The sequence below is a fragment of the Lissotriton vulgaris genome, chromosome 7 (genome assembly GCF_964263255.1).
Source record: "Lissotriton vulgaris chromosome 7, aLisVul1.2, whole genome shotgun sequence".
NCBI lineage: Eukaryota > Metazoa > Chordata > Amphibia > Caudata > Salamandridae > Lissotriton > Lissotriton vulgaris.
This window is the reverse complement of record NC_141695.1, coordinates 1,288,493,934-1,288,515,039: the sequence shown is the minus strand read 5'-3', so window position 1 is coordinate 1,288,515,039 and position 21,106 is coordinate 1,288,493,934. Positions and strand designations below refer to the sequence as shown.

General features: G+C 46.4%; 1 protein-coding gene across 2 annotated transcripts in view; it reads right to left on the bottom strand.

The window, feature by feature from the left end:
- The window catches only part of PARP2 (poly(ADP-ribose) polymerase 2), a 388,402-nt gene that overhangs the window by 340,870 nt on the left and 26,426 nt on the right, over positions 1–21,106 (bottom strand). For both annotated transcript variants that reach the window (XR_015297579.1, XM_086931868.1), the window contains exon 2: positions 4,485–4,662. Coding sequence is in view for 1 of the 2 variants with exons in the window: in XM_086931868.1 (XP_086787994.1) it covers positions 4,485–4,662 (178 nt within the window). In the remaining variant the exon portion in view is untranslated. The remainder of the gene's footprint in view (positions 1–4,484; positions 4,663–21,106) is intronic.

Genomic DNA, 21,106 nt, shown 5'->3' with positions numbered 1-21,106 from the left:
GACTAATTAATTAGGTCTGAAAAGATTTCTTTCTTACGCATTTATTTCTCTTTATGGGAGATTTTATGCAAACTATTTAATTATTGATTAGCCAAGCAAGACTCTTTTTCTTGGGAACTCTTTAAGAGTTTTCACTGACATTTACCGCCACATTTTCTTTTCTACATGTAATGCTTATATGCTGACTGTAATATGTTCTGTCTTAATGCTATTTCTCTTGTTTTCAAAATTCTGTAACCTGATTGATATTTTACTAATGAATAAAGGGTTAGAGAAAACCTTAACTTTTGACTAGAAAATAAAACCCTATAAAATACTCAACAACTCTCTTCATTGGCTTAATAATAATTGCATTTTTGATTGTTCATGTTTATTTAAAAACTCCTGGAGGTAATACATGGTGTCAAGGGCCCAACACCTTTTTCAGCGGTAAATAGAGGTAGCATGAGGGTTTTGCATTGAGGAATTACCAGATGAAATTACTGCTGCATCACAGGTTACCACCTAGAGGAGCTGCAGTCAACTTGTGTTAATCCTGCATTCTCAGTGGCGACATGAGTACAGGTACGGTAACAGAACTGTTGTCCAGTGGCTGTAGACCAATTTCTTCGGACACGATTATTGTATGTGATCTAACAAGAGTGTTGGGTTGATCGGTCCTCTTGGCTTCATTTGTCAAGAGAACCTCTGGGCAGGTGGGCAATGATGGATGCTTGTCGATTGGATAATGTCCTTGGCTATATGTTCAAGAGTTTCTGAAATACCTTTTGCAATATCAGTAGTGCTTGTTATTGTGTCATCCATGCTGTGTGTAGGGTAATTCACTTCAGCTGAAGTAGCGGAGATCTTTGGTGCTTTTGCAATAATTTGGCTGCATGCCAAGTCCGGTTCGGAAGATATAGTGTGAGTGGCAATAATTTCTATTTGATTTGTTTTGTCTCTTGTAGTAGTAAGTATGTCATTATTGGCATTCCCAAAGGCAACTTCAATACTGTGCCGAGTTGGAGCAATTTATTTACTCACTAATCAGTTTGATCTACTGGTTTAAATATAGGGAAATGTTTGTGGTTTCCAGAGGCATAGGGATTTGAAGTTGTTAGATGATGCATGGAAGTTTTCTTTGCCCTGATTATTTTGTTCAGTTTCCGTTATTTCTTTATGTGCCTTTTGCTCAGGAAGTGCTTCATCATGTGTTTATTGTTTATGCTGTCAAGTGGATCATCAGTATTTCTTTGGCTATTACAAGCTGAAGGCACTAAGGTTCGGTCATGAAATGAGTTAGAAATCTATTTATGCTAAATTCCCTCTCTGACTGTAGGTGACAACACTGTGGAAACTGGGTGGGCAACATAACTTGGGTCAGAGGTAATCATAACTGCTCGTGTTATTTCAGTGACTGGAAAGGATTTGCATTCGTTTTTCCGGTTGGCAAATTGCCAAGACATCCAAACGAAATTAATTTGAAATTTTTTACTTAAAACTTTTTAGCATTGATTCAATGCTTACTAAGTGTTGGTAATAATCTGTATTGATTTAAGTTCTGTACTTAACTCAATTCAATTCAATTCAAAAGACTTTATTGCGGCCATTTATAGCCATAAAAGCACATTAAATGTGCATCAATTACAAATCCAAACTAGATCAAACCGTACTTTGGAACTAGGCATAAAATTTAAAAAAATACATTTCATTAAAAATGTAGAATCATCATAATGGGAATTTCATGAGTTTAAAACATACAATAAAATAAAATTGGGTGTAAGAATTCATAAAAGTCTAAAAAGAATCCCATGGTCGACATCCGATCCCCAAGTACATACTACTAGATCTCAATCTTTTTAACCTCGGTCCACCTCGGACTAAAGTAAGGGATTCCAGAATTAGTCATGATACCAAGTATAAAAGAAAGAGGGTGCTATTGATTACTTGTGGTCTGCTCCAATTTTAGCAGGGTCCTTCGAGTTAACCACATAGCAAACAAAGATTTTGATATTGCAACCATGTGAACCGGGTCAGTATCTGTTTTTAGGATCCTAAAAAAGTAAAGATAGCTCCTAATACCCAGGTTCCTACAAAGTTGGATAATCCTTTTCTGCCTGGCTTGTTTATATGCCCCGCAGAAGAGCATTACATGAACCATAGTTTCTTCCACCACGTGGCAGCCAGGACAAAGACAACTGGATACTCCCGCCCACTTATTTGTGATCGCGTATAGCGGTAAGGTTCCATATCTAAATTGTAAAAACAACTTCTTTGCTAACGTCGGTTGAATAGAATCCAACACCCGCTCGAATTCATAGCGGCACTTAAAATCCAGGAACCCATAGGTTAAGCTCACAGAATTTAACTGACTGCAGAACTTTAGTCAGTTTATACTCTTTTAGTGCACTAGCCAAAATTTTCTTAGAAATGGCTGGGCAGGAGACTTCTGGATTCGTCCATAGGTTCTCCCTACCAATTGCCCTAAAAGAGTGCCTTACAAATGAAAGCCAGGGTATACTACCAGCCCCTAATGCTGACATTACCGCTTTTAATTCTTCCCAGTAACATCCCAACTCTGGAGTACTCCACAACCGCCGCCAATAAAGCAACGGGCGTGTCGAGATAAGATCCGCAATAGGGACGATATTCAAATCCATCCTTAGCGGAACTAATGGTGTATTTTTCGGTAGGGTCAGAATTTGTCTGACAAAATTATTTTCAGTTAGTGTGAGGGCATTAGAAGATCTATGCCCCCACAATTCCGCCCCATATAGGGATGCTGACCTGGCTTGAACTTTGTATATTTCAAGTGGTGGGCTTATAATCTTTTAAACACATTTTTTCTGAACTTTTAAAATTCCCCCTGCAACCTGGATTAATTTTAAATTGGCCTTATCCATTTGAGGACCTCACCCCATTTTATCGTTTAAAGAGAGACCCAAATAGTAAAAAAATGGGTACCCTTTCAAGGGGTCTGTCCTCCATCATCGGGTGCGGGCAGTTAGTGGAATTAGTGTTAAAGACCATGTACTTGGTTTTGTTAATATTGACCACAAGGTTCCTCTTTTTGCAGAACTGGCTAAATACATTCATCACGCGCTGCATACCCATTGCTGACTTCGAAAGCAGCAGGGTATCATCCGCAAATATTAATGCAGGAAATCTGCGGAGAGCCTATTTCCGGGAGTCTATGTCCTTTGTGGCAGATAGATCTTGAATCAAACCGTTTAGGAAGAGGGAGAAGAGGGTCGGCGCAAGCACAGAACCCTGCCTCAGGGTCGGCGCAAGCACACAACCCTGCCTCACCCCCTTACCCACGGAAAACGGAGCCGTCAATTGCCCGTTCTTGCCATATCTTACTCTAACAAAGGTATCTTCGTGGAGTTGTTAAAACTGAAAGCATAGATATGGTGGAACTCCCATAGCCAGCAAATACTCCACAGCTGGTTACGGTCCACCATATCAAATGCTGATTTCAGATCCACGAAAGTAAGATATAAACTCCCTCCTTCCAAAACTACGTGCTTCCAGTAGATAAGCTGGAGCCTAAATAACTGATCTATAGTAGAAGTTTTGGCCCTAACACCTGCTTGCAATGGGGTCAGAAGATCATGGTCTCGAATCCATTCCTGCAATCTTTATAGTAACACCATTGCGTAATTCTTTTTAGATACATCGATTAGGCTAATTGGCCTATAATTGGCCAGTTCCATGGGGGAGCCCTTTTTATAAACGGGGATAATCTCGGCCCCTGCCCACGTGCTCGGAGCCTGGAGGCCCTGAAGAATTGCGTTAAAAAGTAATTGATGATAGGGAACGCACACTGCCTGTTCATTTTTATACAGGTCTCCCGGAATCCTGTCTAATCCTGGTGCTTTGTTCAATTGGAGCTTATTTAAAGGTAGTTTGACCTCAGCCGTGGTGCAAGGTGGTATGCTCCACAAGGGATCGGAGGTTTGTAGACAAACCGGCGACTCACTTGGTTCAATTGACATAATTGAATATAGTTCCTTAAAATATAGACGCCAGGCTTCCTCAGGAATATTTGGTTCAATAGTAGTCTTGCCCTCTGTACTTGACATCCAGCCAGAATCCACTATGTGCATTAATCATTCATTGTAACCCCAGCTATAGCTTTCATCACAGTATATTCTATTTACTGCACCCTCTCTGGCTCATTACCAATTGGCATTTTTGAAGAGCATCAAAAACAGGAATTACCTAAATCATCACTGTGCAGTTGTAAAGAAGAACTCCAACTTTTTAAAGTGTAATGCATCAGTACAGATTTTACTCCTAACGGCAATGACTTCATGAATTAAGGAAACTAACTTCAGCCCTGAGGAACAGTAATGCTTCTTTGCAGGACTTACTGACCCATAAAGCACCCGTGGCTCTTACCGACATCCACCGAAGATTCAAGGGGCAATATCTATTTTGAGTTTTCCTCAAATCTTAAGCCCATATATAAGTCTGAGAGATGAGAAGGGTACTTCACTGACCTGAAAGCCTTTGTGATTTCAATGTTCAATTCTTGCGAGTACAAGTACCAAACATTACCATCTCCTTGCCATTCCCAGCGGAGTTCTTGAGGGGTGGCACTTTCTACCTCTTCAATAACATGGCTTTTCTTCGCTTGCTCATGACTAGCAGCTTCAGCTTTACGCTTTCGACCAGAACCTAAAAAATATAAATAATATGGTGAGTCTATGCACAACTGTAATAACCAACTCTACAAATAATATGTTTGCAAGGCCTAAATCACAACACTAGATTGTCTATTCACCATCATCGTTAGGGTGGCCATCATACAAGTGCTGGTGTAACTCAGATAAGGCAGTCAAGTATAAGGTGCTATTTTTATTTTAAACTTTTATTTAGCATTTTCAGAAAAATATTGAACGTAACGGTCAGTGCATATCAGCATGTGCAATCACAATGTCCCATAACTAGGCTCCTCGAGACCTACAAACTGTACAAATAAAGCAGTAGTACATACACGAAGTCCACAAGCGAACCCTACCTATGCATCATTGGAATCCGCACAAGGTGACCCCCATCGACTACTCTCAGCATATACTTTCATGCATCTTGTTCACTCTGGTCAGTGTCAGAGTCCGGAGCCCCATATGTTATGGAAGTCATCCATCAAGTGTCGCCAGGCAGCAACCGCCGAGGGTGCCCTCTCATCAGTATGGGAGAGACATATGTTATGCTCCTGTGGAGTCCCCCATTTCCAACACATCAAGGACCCAGAGTTCCACATTTGAAACCCGGGATTCCATCCAACCTATTGCCACCCTGCGCATGACCGAAAGCAACGCTAATTGCAGAAATTTGTAGGATGTTTTGCGTCTCCTGGGCCTCTTCACCATCCACAGCAAGCACGCCCATTGTGTGCAGGGGACAACCAAACATGCGGTACCCACCTCCCCACTTTCGGGACCATCGCCCTCCAGCATTTATGTACCTCAGAACACATTTCATTGCCTGAGTGGGGTTTATTCTATAAAGCTGAGCGGGAAACATGTATGTGCGGTGCACAAAGTAAAAGTGCAGGAGTTTAAACCTGTTATTGCAGGAGACCCCTTTCACCGAGCCGTATACAAGACCCCAATTCAAGTCCTCGAACTAGGATCCCAATTCCGTTTCCCAAGCCGTCCTCCCACTTTATGGAGATTTGGAGAGGTCTTCCTTAAGAGCCTTATAAAAAAGAGTGATGAAGTGCCTACCCTCTCCCAGTATAATCAGGCCGCCCAGTGTGTGTTTGAAGACAGCGGGGTTTCCAGGTGGGTGCACCAGAACTCTCTGGTAGTGTTCTTGAGTATGGCATAGTGAAAAAAGTGTTCACTCCCTACGTTAAAAGTGTCCTATGAATCCTTCAAAGTAAGAAGACTTCCTGCAGGTATAGGTCCCTCGCTAGTAGGCTTATCCCATCCCTCCATCGGTCCGTGAACATACACTGCTCCATGGACCGAAAGGTTCAAGCTCCCAGATCTGCAGTTCTCTGTCGAAGGGGGGCCGACGTAGTACCTTCTTCACGGTCATCTCCCACACCTGTGCCAAGTGCAGAACCAGATAGGGTAACTGTCTGTCAGATCGAGCACCCCTCATCAGTAGGCACACCAAGGTGTCCTCCTCCATCATACGCAGCAACTTCTTCTCCCAATTATCTGTGTCTGTTAACCATCCGCCGCATGTTGCAGGGGCGCCTCAAAATAATAAAGTTGCATGTCCGGAAACACCATGTCTCCCTCCATGTCCTTCTTGAGAGTCGATAGGGCAACCAGATTGCACTTTTCCACCCAGACTAGGGAGATCAAGAGGCCGTCGAGGCGACAAAACAAAGGCACATCCAAAGGGAAAAGGGAGTACAGCCAAGGCGAAAAGGAGTGACAAGAGAAGATAGCCCTGTCAGGTGCCCATCTAGACAGCCTAGGTCTCTGAAACCTCACCCCTCACACGGATTCGAGCCGGTGGGCCCACGTACAGCAACTGCACCCAGCCTCGAAATACCGAGCCATAACCCATCCCTTGCAGCACCGCCATGAGTTAGCCCCAATTAACAGTATTGAAAGCTTTCTCTTGGTCAATCGATACAAGAGCCATGTCCTGATCCACATCTATGGTCTCAAGCAGTATATGCACCAGTCGGAGATTGGGAGCCGTGCTGCGAACCGGCAAAAACCTGCAGTGGTCCTTATGGACCAATCCACGCACCACCCGCTGCAAGTGTCTCGCCAGCAGCTTGCAAAGAACTTTCAAATCAGAATTGATACTAGTAAGAGGGTGGTATGAAGGGGGTCCTCAGAGCCACCCCTCTACCCGGTTTCAGCATGAGACAGATGACACCCTTGTGCATTCTTGGGGTTTATGTCCCGAGCCTCCTGGAACACCTCCAGGACTTTCTCCACCAATTTAATAGAGGAGGTCTACAGAAAATCATTGGTAAAGACATCGCCCCCAGGGGTCTTTGCTGAATTTAGTTCAGGCAAGGTGAGTTTAATCTCCTCCAGTGTGATCCACTCCTCTAATTTCATTACCTCGTTTTGCAAAAGACCAGGCAGGACCAGTCCAGCAAGGAACTCCTCTGCCAAAGCCAGGTGGTCATCTGCCCGACTCGATATACACCCTGAAAGTGGTCCACAAGGACTCTGGTATGTCCCGACGAGACATCACACACCTGCCATCTGGGGCACGTAAATGCAGAATGGGTGAGATCTCGTGTACGCGCTTCAGTATCCAGGCAAGCAGCCAGACTGACTTGTCGCACTCTCTATCGAAGCGCAGTCGATATGCAATAAGGGTATGCTGGTCCAGGGTCTCCCACATCTCGTGCAAGGAACAATGGGCTTGCAGAATCTTCCTGCGCAGTCATTGGGCCGGTCTTCCCCTTAAGGGTCGCCAAACAATGCTCCAGGGAGCCAATGTCCGGAAATAACGGTTTCAGAACTCCGCAGGAAGTCCCAACACAGACCCCTCGAAGCACGGCCTTGAGAGCTTCCCACTCGTAAGTCCTAGAAGTGGTAGTGCCCCAGTTGCGCTTCATTTAGTCCCGGAGTGCGGTTGCCAAAGCCTCACGGCTAGCCAGGTCCTCAGGAGCTTGGATGGCATACGTCATCTCCGTACCACCTGTGATCTGCCTCCCCAATACAAACGCAGCATCACCAGAGCATGATCCGACAGGAATCGTCCCAAATGGTTAACCACCTGCCGTGCCTCCAGGTCCACTGCCGCCAATAGTAGCCTATGCAGGTGACTATAATTTACTGTGTGTTAATAAGCAGCAAGTAAACTCTCTCGATTGTGGATGGAGAGCACGCCAACTATCTAGCAGACCCAAGTTGTCCATGACCCGTGTCAGGGATGCAGTCATCTGGGGTTTTGCGCCCTGTTGTGGTGGGTGTTGGTCCTTGTCCCGATCAAGTATACAGTTAAAGTCTCCTGCACAGATTATCGGGGACCCCACGCTGCCCTCCAGCAGAGCCTGCGTGGTCCCGTAAAACTGCCCATCATCAACATTTGGTGCACTGGTGTTTAGGTTGATGATGGCCTCGCCATCCAGAGTGCCCAGATGAAGCACATAGCTGCCCTCCACGTCTTCCTCACTGTTGACATGATGAAAAAGGACAATGGCACTGCAAGCAACCCATATCAAACCTCCCTGGTATAGGATGGATAGATGTCCGTGAAAAGCTGCCCCCACCACTTTTTCACTAACTTATGTATTTCATCTCCCATGACATAAGTCTGCTGCAGACAGGATATGTGGACCTTGTGGCGTTGGAGGCAAACAAAAATGACAGAAAAGGCAGAACAGGTTTCACTACTTTTTAATCAATGGCTTACGCAAACAGTTGATAATATCGCTTCCTTTCAAAACAATTCAGGTAATAGGAATACTCCATCAGCCCCTTGGTTCTCAGAACTTTTAAGACTAAAAAAGTAAGAGTGCAGAAGACTAGTGTGATGTTGGAGACTACCTTATATTGATCAGGATGTCGCCAAGTACAAGATAGTATTAGCGGACTACAAAAATCTAATTCTGACAGAAAAACGGTCCTACTTTTCCAGACTAATCAGGGAGGCGGAAAACTCTAACTAAGAGATGTTCAGAGTGGTAATTAGTCTATATACCTTACCAGGTAAAACAGCAAAAATCACTCTCAGTACTTTTGTAATTCTCTAGCCCGACATTTTCAAAGCAAAGTGGAACAAATATATACCACCTTTGACAATGGGGCAAGGTCTGAGATTAGAGACCTAGCGTTCACGCCACTTGCTAATGCTCCAACCTTCGAAGAATTTAGGGCCATATGTATCATTCCAAATTGCGATAGCAAACGCCAAAACTCGCTGAATTTCGGCGTTTGCGATCGCAATTTGGCTCAGTGGCATGTATGAAAGCAAAACTGCCTCACAAAATAAGGAATCGCAAAATTTTGTGATTCTTTATTTTGCAATTGCATTTAAGGAATCACAAATCGCTATTCCTTAAATGCAATGTAAGAAGCACAGAAAAAGTACAATTTGGCCTTAAGGAATCGCAAATTACCACCAACTTCAAGTTGGTGGTAATTTGCGATTTCTTTGAAAAATGCACTTTTTTGCATTTTTCAAAGTGCCATGTGGCACACATACATGCCCTTAGGGCATGTATGTGTGCCACATGTGCACACATGTACATTTCAGAGGAACAACAGGATGTCCTTTTGACACCCTGGCACCCTTGAAATTGCATTCTCAATTTGAGATTCTCTAATTGAGAATTGCAAATTGAGAATGTCTTCCCCTTCATTCCTATAGGCCTCTAGGCCCATAGGAATGAATGAGGAGGTATTCCTTAATTGCGAATTGCAATTTGCGATTTGCAATTAAGGAATATGTAGGATTCGCAAAATTATTTGCAAATCCTACATACATAGCGTTTTGCGATTCTCAAATAGCGATTCTCTAAAAATCGCTATTTGAGAATCGCAAAACCAAAGTTTCATACATGTGGCCCTTAGAGCTGTAGAATAGTGCACACATCAACTGTGAGTGCATCCCTGCCTCGGGCACACCTTTAGTACTTCATAGAAAAAACGCTAGCCGGGCGGTGGGATTATAAACCCCAACCATAATCCAACCGCCCGGCTAGCGTTTTTACCTCCAGGGAAGGAATTGACGCAACGCGTTTAGAACCCGTCCCTGTTACCCGTTAGCAGCTAACCCTCCAGGAATCTACACGTAAGTCGGCGTCTGGCCCGCAGTCACTTTTTCTTTGAGCCTATGCCCTCGAGGCTAGCCGTCACTAACTACGGTTCTTAACTTTCTGTTTTAGTTGGCGAACTTACTCAAGCCGGTTCATGTAAGCATACCTGTTGTTTACCACGGTGCATGCTTCACGGCACTATGGTATTTGGTACATCACCCCTATCGAACCGCGCACTTGACCACATATCACTCACCAAGCACTAACGTGTGAATGCATCCTCCTATTTTTGCATGTGACCTCAATGTATATAATGTGATTGTTATATTTCTGAATTTTGAAATGATGGGCAATATTGTTTATTTGCGTTTCTAGAGCTCCTTGACAAAGGGCTAAGAAGCCCGAAATGCATCAGAGTGGTTAAATACTTGATGAAGAAGTATCAAGTATCAAAAATATGGATTGTCTGATAAACACATTTAATATGAAGGAATAATATTGAACGGAATCAGGTTTTAAACTTTGAAAAATAAATAAACTAAAGCAACAATCAATGTGATTCATATGGAGTCTTCTATGAAGAACTAAAGGTGTGCCCGAGGCAGGGATGCACTCACAGTTGATGTGTGCACTATTCTACAGTATTTCATAAGCGTATATGGACGGATACGTTACCCACAGGAGCACCCAACCGCCTCAAAATACAAGCCACATTATAATTCAGCAAAATTCATTCAATTACGGGGTGCACCGAGCCAACTTCTTTTGGCCCTTAGAGCTGTAACAGTGGATGAAGTCACCACCTGTATCAGTCAGGATAAATCTGGCTCTCCCTATGATCCACTCCGATTATTTTTAAACAAGTTCCTGAGATTCTCTGCCCTAGCCTAACTTCAATCTTTAACTCTATGTTCGAGCAGGGTGCTTTCCCCTCTATATTGAAGAGGGCTTTGATTCTGCCTCTTTTTAAAAAATCAGATCTGGATGAAACCGACACTAATAATTATAAGCGCATTTCAAGTCTTCCACTTCCTGCCAAATTGGTGGACAAAGTTCTGAATAATCAACTTACACAATTATCTATAGGAACATAACTTCCTGGATGAATCACAATTTGGTTTTAGGGCAGAGCATAGCACAGATACTGCCTTGATAAAAGCCACGGACTAAATCAGAGCGGTCTTGGATGCAGGTGGTGCTGCGGCTCTTATCCTGCTCGACCTGTCGACAGCGTTCGACACGGTCGACCATAAACTATTACTTACTTGCCTAAATGTACTCGGCATTAGGGGCAACGTTCTAGCTCGGATCTCTTCATTCTTATCCGATAGGATACAATCTGTGGCACTGGGTAATTATGTTTCCCTGTCTTTCATTCTCCCTTGTGGGTCCCTCAGGGCTCTTCTATGAGTCCTACACCCTTCAATGTATATGTATCTGAACTGGCTGCATTAATCAGATCCTTCGGGATGGCGCCAACATCCTACGCATGCGACACGCAAATCATCCTGTCTATCTACAGAAGCGTCATCTCACCAGTAAATAGATTTAGAGATTGTATGTTGGAAGTCAACGCATGGATAAATTCGTACTGAATCCAGCTTAATTCAGGAAAGACAGAGGTGATTCTACTTGTGAATTTTTCCGCTAACTGGTCACAGATCTGGTGGCCGGATGAATTGAGAGCAGCACCCACCCTGGTCACCAAAGTAAAATATTTAGGAGTGCTTATAGACCAGAGACTACATTTAGAAGCACAAGTCAAGGCAGTATCATCAGCTAGTTTCTTTCTACTCAAGAGGATCAACAAAGTCTTAACTCTTGTCCCAATAGACAGCAGAAAAAGAGTGATTACCTCTCTAGTTATGGCCAAATTGGACTACTGCAATGGGCTCTATCTCGGAATGCCCATGAAGCAGACTCATTGATTGCAGATGATCTAGAATGGAGCTGCTAGACTTCTGATGGGGATCCCTAAGTTTCAACCAACAGGTAATCACCTTCCAGTCAAGGGTTGCATTAAGTTTACGGCCTTATGTGTCACATAAAGGGCCCTCTGCGACATCGGCCCTCAGTTTTTGATGCGTTCATTGAACTGGTACACCCCAAACAGATGTCTTGGGTCCCAAGGGGCTATATTGATGCTCTCTCAAAGATTCTGTAAGGCTAACTGGGGTGACAGAAGCTTTACTATAGGAGCAACAACAGTTTAGAGCGCCCCCCCCTTTTCCATTAGAAATCTTCCATCTCTTACATCCTTTCGTAAGGCCCTAAAGACTTGGTTTTACAATGAATAGTTCACCTGCCTGCTTTCTGGGCTGTTACCATCAAGACCCCGTTTGGTATTCGTGCGCTGTGTAAATCTTAACTAAAAAGCAACACAAGCGCCTCTGCTGAGGGAAGTTATTAGGGAGATAAATCTAACTGGTGTTCAGAATAAAGCAAAAACCACCTGCTGAATCATTAATCAATTGGAAATGTATTCCTCTTTTCAAACAATCTATTTTTGTTTGTACGTGACACAATGTTTTTTAGTGCATGGATAGAACGACAGTCTTTTATATATACATATGTACAGTGAACGGAAATAACAGGTGAAAAGCTTCTTTACATACTCTCAGCATTCGTGGCCTTCCAATCGTACGAAACACTTGCATACACAAAGAACAGTAAGAAAATACGAGCAACAGTTAGGTACAAAAAATACGAAAATACAAAATACATGAAACCACGTATCGGTCATAAATCAGTCGGATCAATCCCTTGGTGTTTTCGGAGAACTAATCCTAGAGTCTTTTAAACAGAGTTTCTGAGAAGGGGCATTCTCCTTACAGACGTTGATACATGGGCTGATTTAAAGCGGAAAGAATGTAGACCAGATACGCAGAAAAGGTGGTCGACGCGTTACGAACCCGTATGAATAATAGGGTTCTCCTCAGGACCTGTACTGGTTCTTAGCAAGTTGAACCAGAGTCATATACTTTCCGTTCACTGTACATATGTATATATAAAAGACTGTCGTTCTATCCATGCACTAAAAAACATTGTGTCACGTACAAACAAAAATAGATTGTTTGAAAAGAGGAATAAATTTCCAATTGATTAATGATTCAGCAGGTGGTTTTTGCTTTATTCTGAACACCAGTTAGATTTATCTCCCTAATAACTTCCCTCAGCAGAGGCGCTTGTGTTGCTTTTTAGTTCAGTTTGGCTCAGCCGTGCTGAGTAACGAGTCAAGACCCTATGGTGTTTTGCGGTGTAAATCTTAACAACATAACATAACAGGGTGACATATTGCTCGATGGTATTCCCCTGGTGGGGTCTGTGGGGCTTTCCCTTTCATATAAGAAAGGGAAAGGAACCAGCGCAGCGAAGAAAGGCGGAACTGCAGGAATGGTCTACACAGGTAGTGGCTGCCTAGAACCAATCCCACGTTGCACAGTCACTGGCCACCACACACAGTCCAGCGTATATTGGGGTCTGCCTCGTTACAACGCTAGATCACCAGTAGCAAACTCTCGCCTCCCCTCCCTCACCAGTAGTCCAAGTTGGGGTCCTACGCAGGCTACCTCAATCCGCCTGGGGGTACTCAACCCCAGCAGCAGGATCCAGGGCTGCGCGGATGATGCTGAGCAGGGGCAGATCACCCCGGGCCCAAAGACCCTGCACCTCATCTCCTTATGGATATCCCCTCAGGGCAGATACCAGATGAGGCTGCGCGAGTCTTTAGACAAACATTTTTACATCTGGCACCCTAACTGAATTTTTGCTAATGATTTTTCTTAAATGTTATTTGTGATAGAACAAACCATTAAGGCGACTGAAATTTGTAGTAACTGTGAGAAGTTGGCCTGGTATATGATGCTCACTAGTTCTAGTGATCACCCTGTACCATGCCAAGCAACCCCTATGATGATCGGTTGTAAGTCAACCTTATAGACCAGTTATCCTAGTGGTAATGTGGACAAAGCAGTCTTAGGCTAAACTCTGAAAAGCATGTGAAGCCAGCTGTATTACCATACACAACCCCCTTGAATACCACATGAAAGGACACCACACAGATATATATTGAAAATGTATATATATTTATTAACTACAAATATCCCCTGAACTCTTTATGAGCACAGAAGCACAAGCGTTAAACAAAACACAGTTTTAAATACACAAAAGTTGCACAATATGGATGAGCCCTAGGGGCCACCTAAACCATATACTAAGAAAGTGGTATAAGAGATACCAATCGAAAAGGAAACAGGCCTAGGGCCTTGGGAATCGCTGGAGCTGATCAGGACTAGCAGTGACTAAGTCGGGAAAGGCCAGTGCACGCACTCACCAATGTTAAGTCTATGGTGCGTAAAAGTTACAAAGTTAGTTAGGAACCTTCCGAGTGACCTAGAAAGCTGAAACTTAAGACGCAGGCCATAGAGGTGTGTACCAGTGTGGGAACACCGGCGTTGCTGAGTTACCTCACCCACAGGACGCGAGTGCATAGGGTCGAAGTAGTGTCGGGTTTCGTCACGCTGGTCGATGGTGCTTGGAGCTGAAGATGCTGCAGGCGGCTCGATGTGAAGAGTTCCGGTGGATCTGAAGATGTGAAGACCTGAAAGCAGAGGGGACAATGTTCAAAGTCACTAGCCAGTGACTACCGTGGAACCAGATTGGAACCAGGCGATGTCGGGTGCAAACAGGCGTTGAGGTGTAGCTTCTCTCTGCAGCCACGTGGACACGAGGGGTCGAGGACGTCCAGGAGTCGATCACGAGCTGTCCCACGCAGGCTTCTCGCTGTTGGCGGTGTCGGCAACTTGATTGGAGCAAACAGGCCTTGGCTAATGCAAGCCACGCAGGAATTGAAAAAGGCTTATCACTCGGACCAGCAAGGTCAGAGCGGGTGCTCCCTTTTACAGGAGCGAGGGCAAGTCTGGAGCAACCAGACCCGCAGTGTAGTTCGTCGGTTTCGTCGCCAAGATGGCCGCTGACCACGTGGCTAGTGGCCGGGATGGCGCGTCGAGTGGCACAACGCAAAAGGGCCCCACGCAGATCGTGGAGATGCTGGAGGGCTGATCTTCGGTGCAAGGGCTGCTCGGTGGTGGGGGTTCTCAGTCCCCAAAGCACGTTGAGGATGCCTCTGATGCTGCGCAGTAGGCTTTTCGGGTGTCTTCCAAGAGGTCCGGTCCCACGTCTCTCGGTGCCTCCACGGGTCCCTTCTTTGCAGGGACTGTGGATCGTGCGGTGAGAAGGCTGGGAGTCTGGGTCTTGTCAGGCTCTGGGCTCGGGCTCCGGCGGGAGGCGGCGGCAAAGCAGACGTTGAGTTGCTGGTTGGTGCCTGTGTTCACAGGGTGGCCACTCCTAGGCCACAAGGGAGATTCTCTTCAGACTTCTTTGCAGCAGAATGTCGAAGTCCAGTCGTCTTCTTCGTTTAAAGTTGATTCAGGATGATCTAAGGTGCTATGGCACTGCTCCCACTCTTATTCCCAATCTGAGGGGTGGATCACCTGCTAGGTCCCTCCTCTGGGTGGGACCAGGAAGGGGGGCGGTTACACCCCCATTCCTTTGTCCAGCTCCCGCCAGGCCTGGGTCTGGAAAGTCCCAGGACCGGTTTGGACTGGCTTATGCACGGGGACATCTTGTGTGCCCCGGGCATGTCTCAATCTATTCAGCCCTGTCCTACCCAATACAAAAAATCCTGTCTGGGGTGGTGCTCGCACCTCCCATGGCAGGAAACCCTTTGTCCAAGCCTCCCTCGCTGGAAGGACTCCCAGCAGCAGGAGGTCAGACTTGTGTCTGTGGTGGCAGCATCCTTTTTGTGATGCTGAGGCTCTGGTTAACTTTAACCGGGGTTAAGGCTACACACATGTTGTGTCCCTCTAGAAGGGTGGAATGCTATCCCCGTCGACAGAACTGTCGAGGGGATAGTATTCCACATCGTATGACACCTTACTCGACATGTTTTGATAAAGCCAAACCAAAGTTAGCATATAACCGCGAGGATTATAATGCACTTAAGAGTATATGGTATGGCAATATCCCGGAACAGCTAAGGGAGTGGTTCCCGACAGCTGCAGACAGGCTCAGCTCATGCTAGAGCACCATCTCACATATTTCCAAGCACTCTACCTCCAGGATTGATGAGGCCTACCATAGGAGTGGCTGATAGGAACATATGCGTCCAGTTTAGGTTAGTTATAGGGATACTACACCTAAGCAAGAGGTGATTACACCAACTTGCCCCAGCTGAGTGATCAGCCAGTTGTGTCAAATATGGAAGCCAGGCCAGGGGTGGCACAATACATGCTGCAGCCCCTGGTAGGCCTTGGAAACACCTATGCCCTGGGTACCTAGGGTACACGGTTACAGGGGCCAATAAGGTGAACCAGTTCCAATTCGTAATGCACCTAGGGTGCATTGGCAGCAATTTGGAGAGAGAACAGCAGGCTGTGGGTCTGATTAGCAGGCCCACAGCCACATTAAGTCATAAACCAGTGAAGCAAAAAGCAAAAATGTTGGGTGACCATAGGATAGCAGACCCTACTCTCCTACACAACCCCCCCCCCCCCAAACGCAGGGACATTAGACTAACCTTGACCAGTTGTGTCTTCATGTTCTAAGTGGAAGTACCTGGAGAGACCATCTGCGTTGCCATGGTCAGTCCCTGGGCGGTGCTCCACTGTAAAGTCCATCCCCTGTAGGGAAATGGACCACCTGAGTAGTTTGGGGTTTTCACCCTTCATCTGATTAAGCCATAAGAGGGGCTTATGCTCGGTCTGAATCTTGAAGTGAGTGCCAAACAAGTATGGTCTCAACTTCTTCAGGGTCCACACCACAGCAAAGGCCTCCCTCTCAATAGCTGACCAACGTTTTTCTCTGTGGGTCAGCCTTCTGCTAATGAAAGCAATGGGCTGGTCTTGACCATCTACATTAAGCTGTGAAAGCACTGCTCCCACTCCCAACTCAGAAGCATCTGTTTGGACAATGAACTCTCTTGAGTAGTCAGGACTCTTCAGGATAGGTGCAGAGCACATGGCCTTCTTCAGGTCAACAAATGCCTTTTGACAGTTTTCTGTCCACTGAACCTTTCTGGGCATCTTCTTGGATGTCAGATCATTAAGAGGAGTCACAATGGACCCATAGTTCTTAACAAACTTCCTGTAGTACCCAGCCAGCCCCAAGAAAGCTCTGACCTGAGTCTGGGTAGTTGGAGGGGACCAGTCCTTGATGGTCTGGATCTTACTCTCCAGTGGTTGAACTTGGCCTCCACCTACAAGGTGGCCCAGGTATACAACCTTACTCTGCCCTATCTGGCACTTTGTTGCCTTGATAGTGAGGCCTGCCTTCTGCAGAGCCTCAAGCACTTCCTTCAGGTGGACCAGGTGATCCTCCCAGATGGAGCTGAAGACAGCGATATCATCCAGATATGCTGCGCAAAAGTCATCCAACCCAGTAAGGACTTGATTCACCAACCTTTGGAAGGTGGCATGTGCATTTTTCAAACCAAAGGGCATTACCACAAATTTATAATGCCCACCTGGGGTAGAAAATGCAGTTTTGGCTTTAGACTCCTCAGCTAACCTGATTTGCCAGTAGCCAGCTTTCAAGTCAAATGTGCTCAAATATTTGGCAGAAGCCAACTTGTCAATGAGCTCATCTGCCCTTGGAATAGGGTGTGCATCTGTCCTGGTGACAGCATTGAGTCCTCTGTAATCCACACAGAACCTCATCTCTCTCTTGCCATCTTTGGTGTGAGGTTTGGGGACCAGAACCACTGGGCTAGCCCAGGGGCTCTCTGAAGGCTCAATGACACCTAATTCCAGCATCTTTTGCACCTCAGTCTTTATGCAGTCCCTGACGTGGTCAGGTTGCCTGTAAATCTTGCTTTTTACAGGAAGACTGTCACCAGTGTCCACCACATGGGTACACCAGTTAGTTAGTCTGACTGGGTGTCAAGGAGAACATATGTCTGTATGACTGCAAAACTTGTCTACAGTCATGTTGCTGATGTTCAGTGAGGCTGCCATCTAAGGCCACACCATCAACTGAGCCATTCTCAGGGTTCTGAGTGAGAAGGTCTGGGAGAGGGTCACTCTCTTCCTCCTGTCCCTCATCTGTAGCCATGAGCAAGCCCATGTCTTCCCTGTTAACATATGCCTTCAATCTGTTGACATGGAGCACCCTGTGGGGGCTCCTGGGAGTTCCTAGGTCCACCAAGTAGGTAACCTCTCCCTTTTTCTCAAGAATTGTACGGGGTCCAGACCATTTGTCTTGGAGTGCTGCTGGGGCCACTGGCTCCAACACCCATACCTTCTGTCCTGGCTGATACTCAATCAAGACAGCCTTTTGGTCATGCCAAGCTTTTTGTAATTCTTGGCTAGCCTCAAGGTTTTTGGATGCCTTTTCCATATACTCAGCCATCCTGGAGCGGAGACCAAGTACATAGTCCACTATGTCTTGTTTAGGCTTTTTGAGAGGTAACTCCCATCCTTCCCTCACCAGACATAGGGGTCCTCTTACAGGGTGCCCATACAACAATTCAAAGGGGCTGAAGCCAACCCCCTTTTGAGGGACCTCTCTGTAAGCAAACAAAAGGCAGGGTAGAAGGATGTCCCATCTTCGCCTGAGCTTTTCAGGTAATCCTTTGATCATACCCTTTAGGGTCTTGTTAAACCTTTCAACAAGCCCATTACACTGTGGATGATAAGGAGTGGTGAACTTGTAGTTGACACCACATTCCTTCCACATAGCTGTCAAGTATCCTGACATGAAGTTGGCTCCTCTATCAGATACTACCTCCTTAGGAAACCCCACTCTGGAGAAAATTCCAAGTAATGCCCTGGCCACAACAGGAGCTGTTGTGGTCCTAAGTGGAATTGCCTCTGGGTACCTGGCTACATGCAAATTAGTCTGTCCCTGGCCCAGTGCATCATGGGCAAAGGTGAGAAGGAAACCCCTAAATTGCAGAGGTATAAACAACCTCCTGGTTGCACCAGGCTTGGGGTCTCTAGCCTCTGTATAAAGGAGTCCATCATCCCAATAAACTTTATGGGCACCTTGTGCATTCCCAGCAGCCTCAGCAGCAGCCTGCTGTCTGAGGGGTTCAAGAGAAGGACAGGTTAACTGAGCCTGCCCCAAGTCTGCCCTAGAAGGTCCCCCTGTCCCCAGAAACTCAACCTGGTCAGGTTCAAGTTCTTCAGAGACAGTTCCTTCAGGGGTCTCAAGACCAGCTTCCTGTGAAGGTTGATCCTCACTTGTAGGCAGTTGGGAAGGCACAGCCTTTACCCTCCTGTTCTTCTTCTTGGAAGGTGCTTGGTCCATTGTTCCAGGATCCAAGACCTGAGGTTCAGAGAGGCACTTTTTGGCCTGTGACCTGGTCACAGCAAGGACATGTGATGATATCCCTAACATCTCTGCATGAGTCCTGTACTCAACTTCTGACCATAGAGAGCTCTCCAGGTCATTGCCCAACAAACATTCAACTGGGAGATCAGCACTAACCACAACTCTTTTTAGGCCAGTTACTCCTCCCCAGGAAAAGTTAACAATTGCCACACTATGGATTGTGGTGACATTGCTGGCATTGGTCACCAGGTAATTATCACCTGGCATGTATTGTCCAGGGTCCACAAAGTTAGGTGTCACCATAGTGACACTGGCACATGTGTCCCTGTATGCTTGAGCCACTTTGTTATTAATCAAAGGCGTCTGTCTGTATTTGCCCAGATTACTGGGGCTGATGTCAGGGGTCAAATCTATGTCCCCCTCACAAACCAGAACAGCCTGTGTAAGGGTTCTGACTAGGTCAGAATCTCCTTCAGTTCCCAAGGTGATACCCACTACCCCCTTGGTTTGTGGACCAACACTGCCAGCTGTACTAGTGGGTGCAGGTGCCTTAGGGGCTGCAGTGTTGGGGGCTCCACCCTTTTTACACTCACTTGTCCAGTGAAAGGTGTTTTTACAAGTACTACACCAGGGTTTTCTTTGACCTTCTTTCTTCTTCTTAGAAGTTTGGGACCCACCCTCTGTATTAGTGTGGGGCCCTGTTGAAGACTTCTGGTCTTTAGCTTTCTGCTCCCCACCCTTCTGGTCTGTTTTCTTCTGGTCACCACCCTGGTTCTGGTTCTTTTGCTTAACTCTGGTTCTAACCCATTTATCTGCCCTCTTTCCCAATTTTTGGGGAGAGGTCAAATCTGAGTCAACCAAATGTTGATGCAACTGCTGGTTCTGACAATTATTTAAAATGTGTTCTCTCATCAGCAAATTGTACAATCCTTCATAGTCTGTAACCTTGCTTCCCAGCAACCATCCCTCCAGAGCCTTAGTGGCACACTCAACAAATTCAGGCCAGTCCTGAGTCTGTGTCTTCTGGGTGTCTCTGAACATTAACCTGTACTGTTCAGTGGTTAAGCCTAACCCATCAATCAGAGCACTCTTCAGGACCAGGTAGTTTCTAGAATCCCCATCACTAACTGCACCAACCACACCTCAACATCAACCACACCGGAGGAGGCATCGCCATCGTCCACAGGAATACCATCCGCATCACGACCAACACCGATGACACCCTCGCCACCGCCGAGCACCTGCACTTCCAAGTCCACATCAACCCCAAGACCACCCTCAGAGGCACCCTCATCTACAGACCCCCTGGACAACGCACACAATTCAGCGAAGACATCGCCGACTTCATCAGCCCGCACGCCCTCTGCTCCGCTGACTACATCCTCCTAGGGGACCTCAACTTCCACCTGGAGAACAACAACGACCGCACCACCACCACCCTGCTGGACAACCTCGCCAACCTGGGACTCAAGCAACTGGTGACCACCCCCACCCACTACGCCGGACACACACTCGACACCGTCTTCTCATCCAGCAAGGACATCGCCTTCAGCCACGCCACCGGACTCCACTGGACGGACCACAGCTGCGTCCACTTCAGCTTCGCAAGGACCACGATCCACCACCACCAGCAACAGGCTGCACGCAGGAACTGGAACAAGATCACAGCCGACCAGCTCGCGTCCTCCCTGAGCACGAACCCCCCCACCAGCACAACGAACCCTAGCCAGGCGGCCACCAACCTCACGAAGTGGATCATCGACTGCGCAGACGAGCTCGCCCCCCTGAGGACCCCGCCCAGCAGACCCGGCAGGAAGAAAGCCCCATGGTTCACCGACGAACTCAAGAGCTCCAAGAAGAACTGCCGAGCCCTCGAGAGAACCTGGCGCAGAGACCCAACACCGGACAACATGACTGCCCTCAAGCTCGCCACCCGGAAACACCACCAACTCATCCGCGCCACCAAGAAAACTGCATTCAAGGAACGACTGGACAACAACGCACACAACAGCAAAGAACTCTTCAACATCGTCAAAGAGCTCTCCAACCCCAACGCCGGAAACAACAACATCACCCCTTCGCAAGACCTCTGCAACTCCC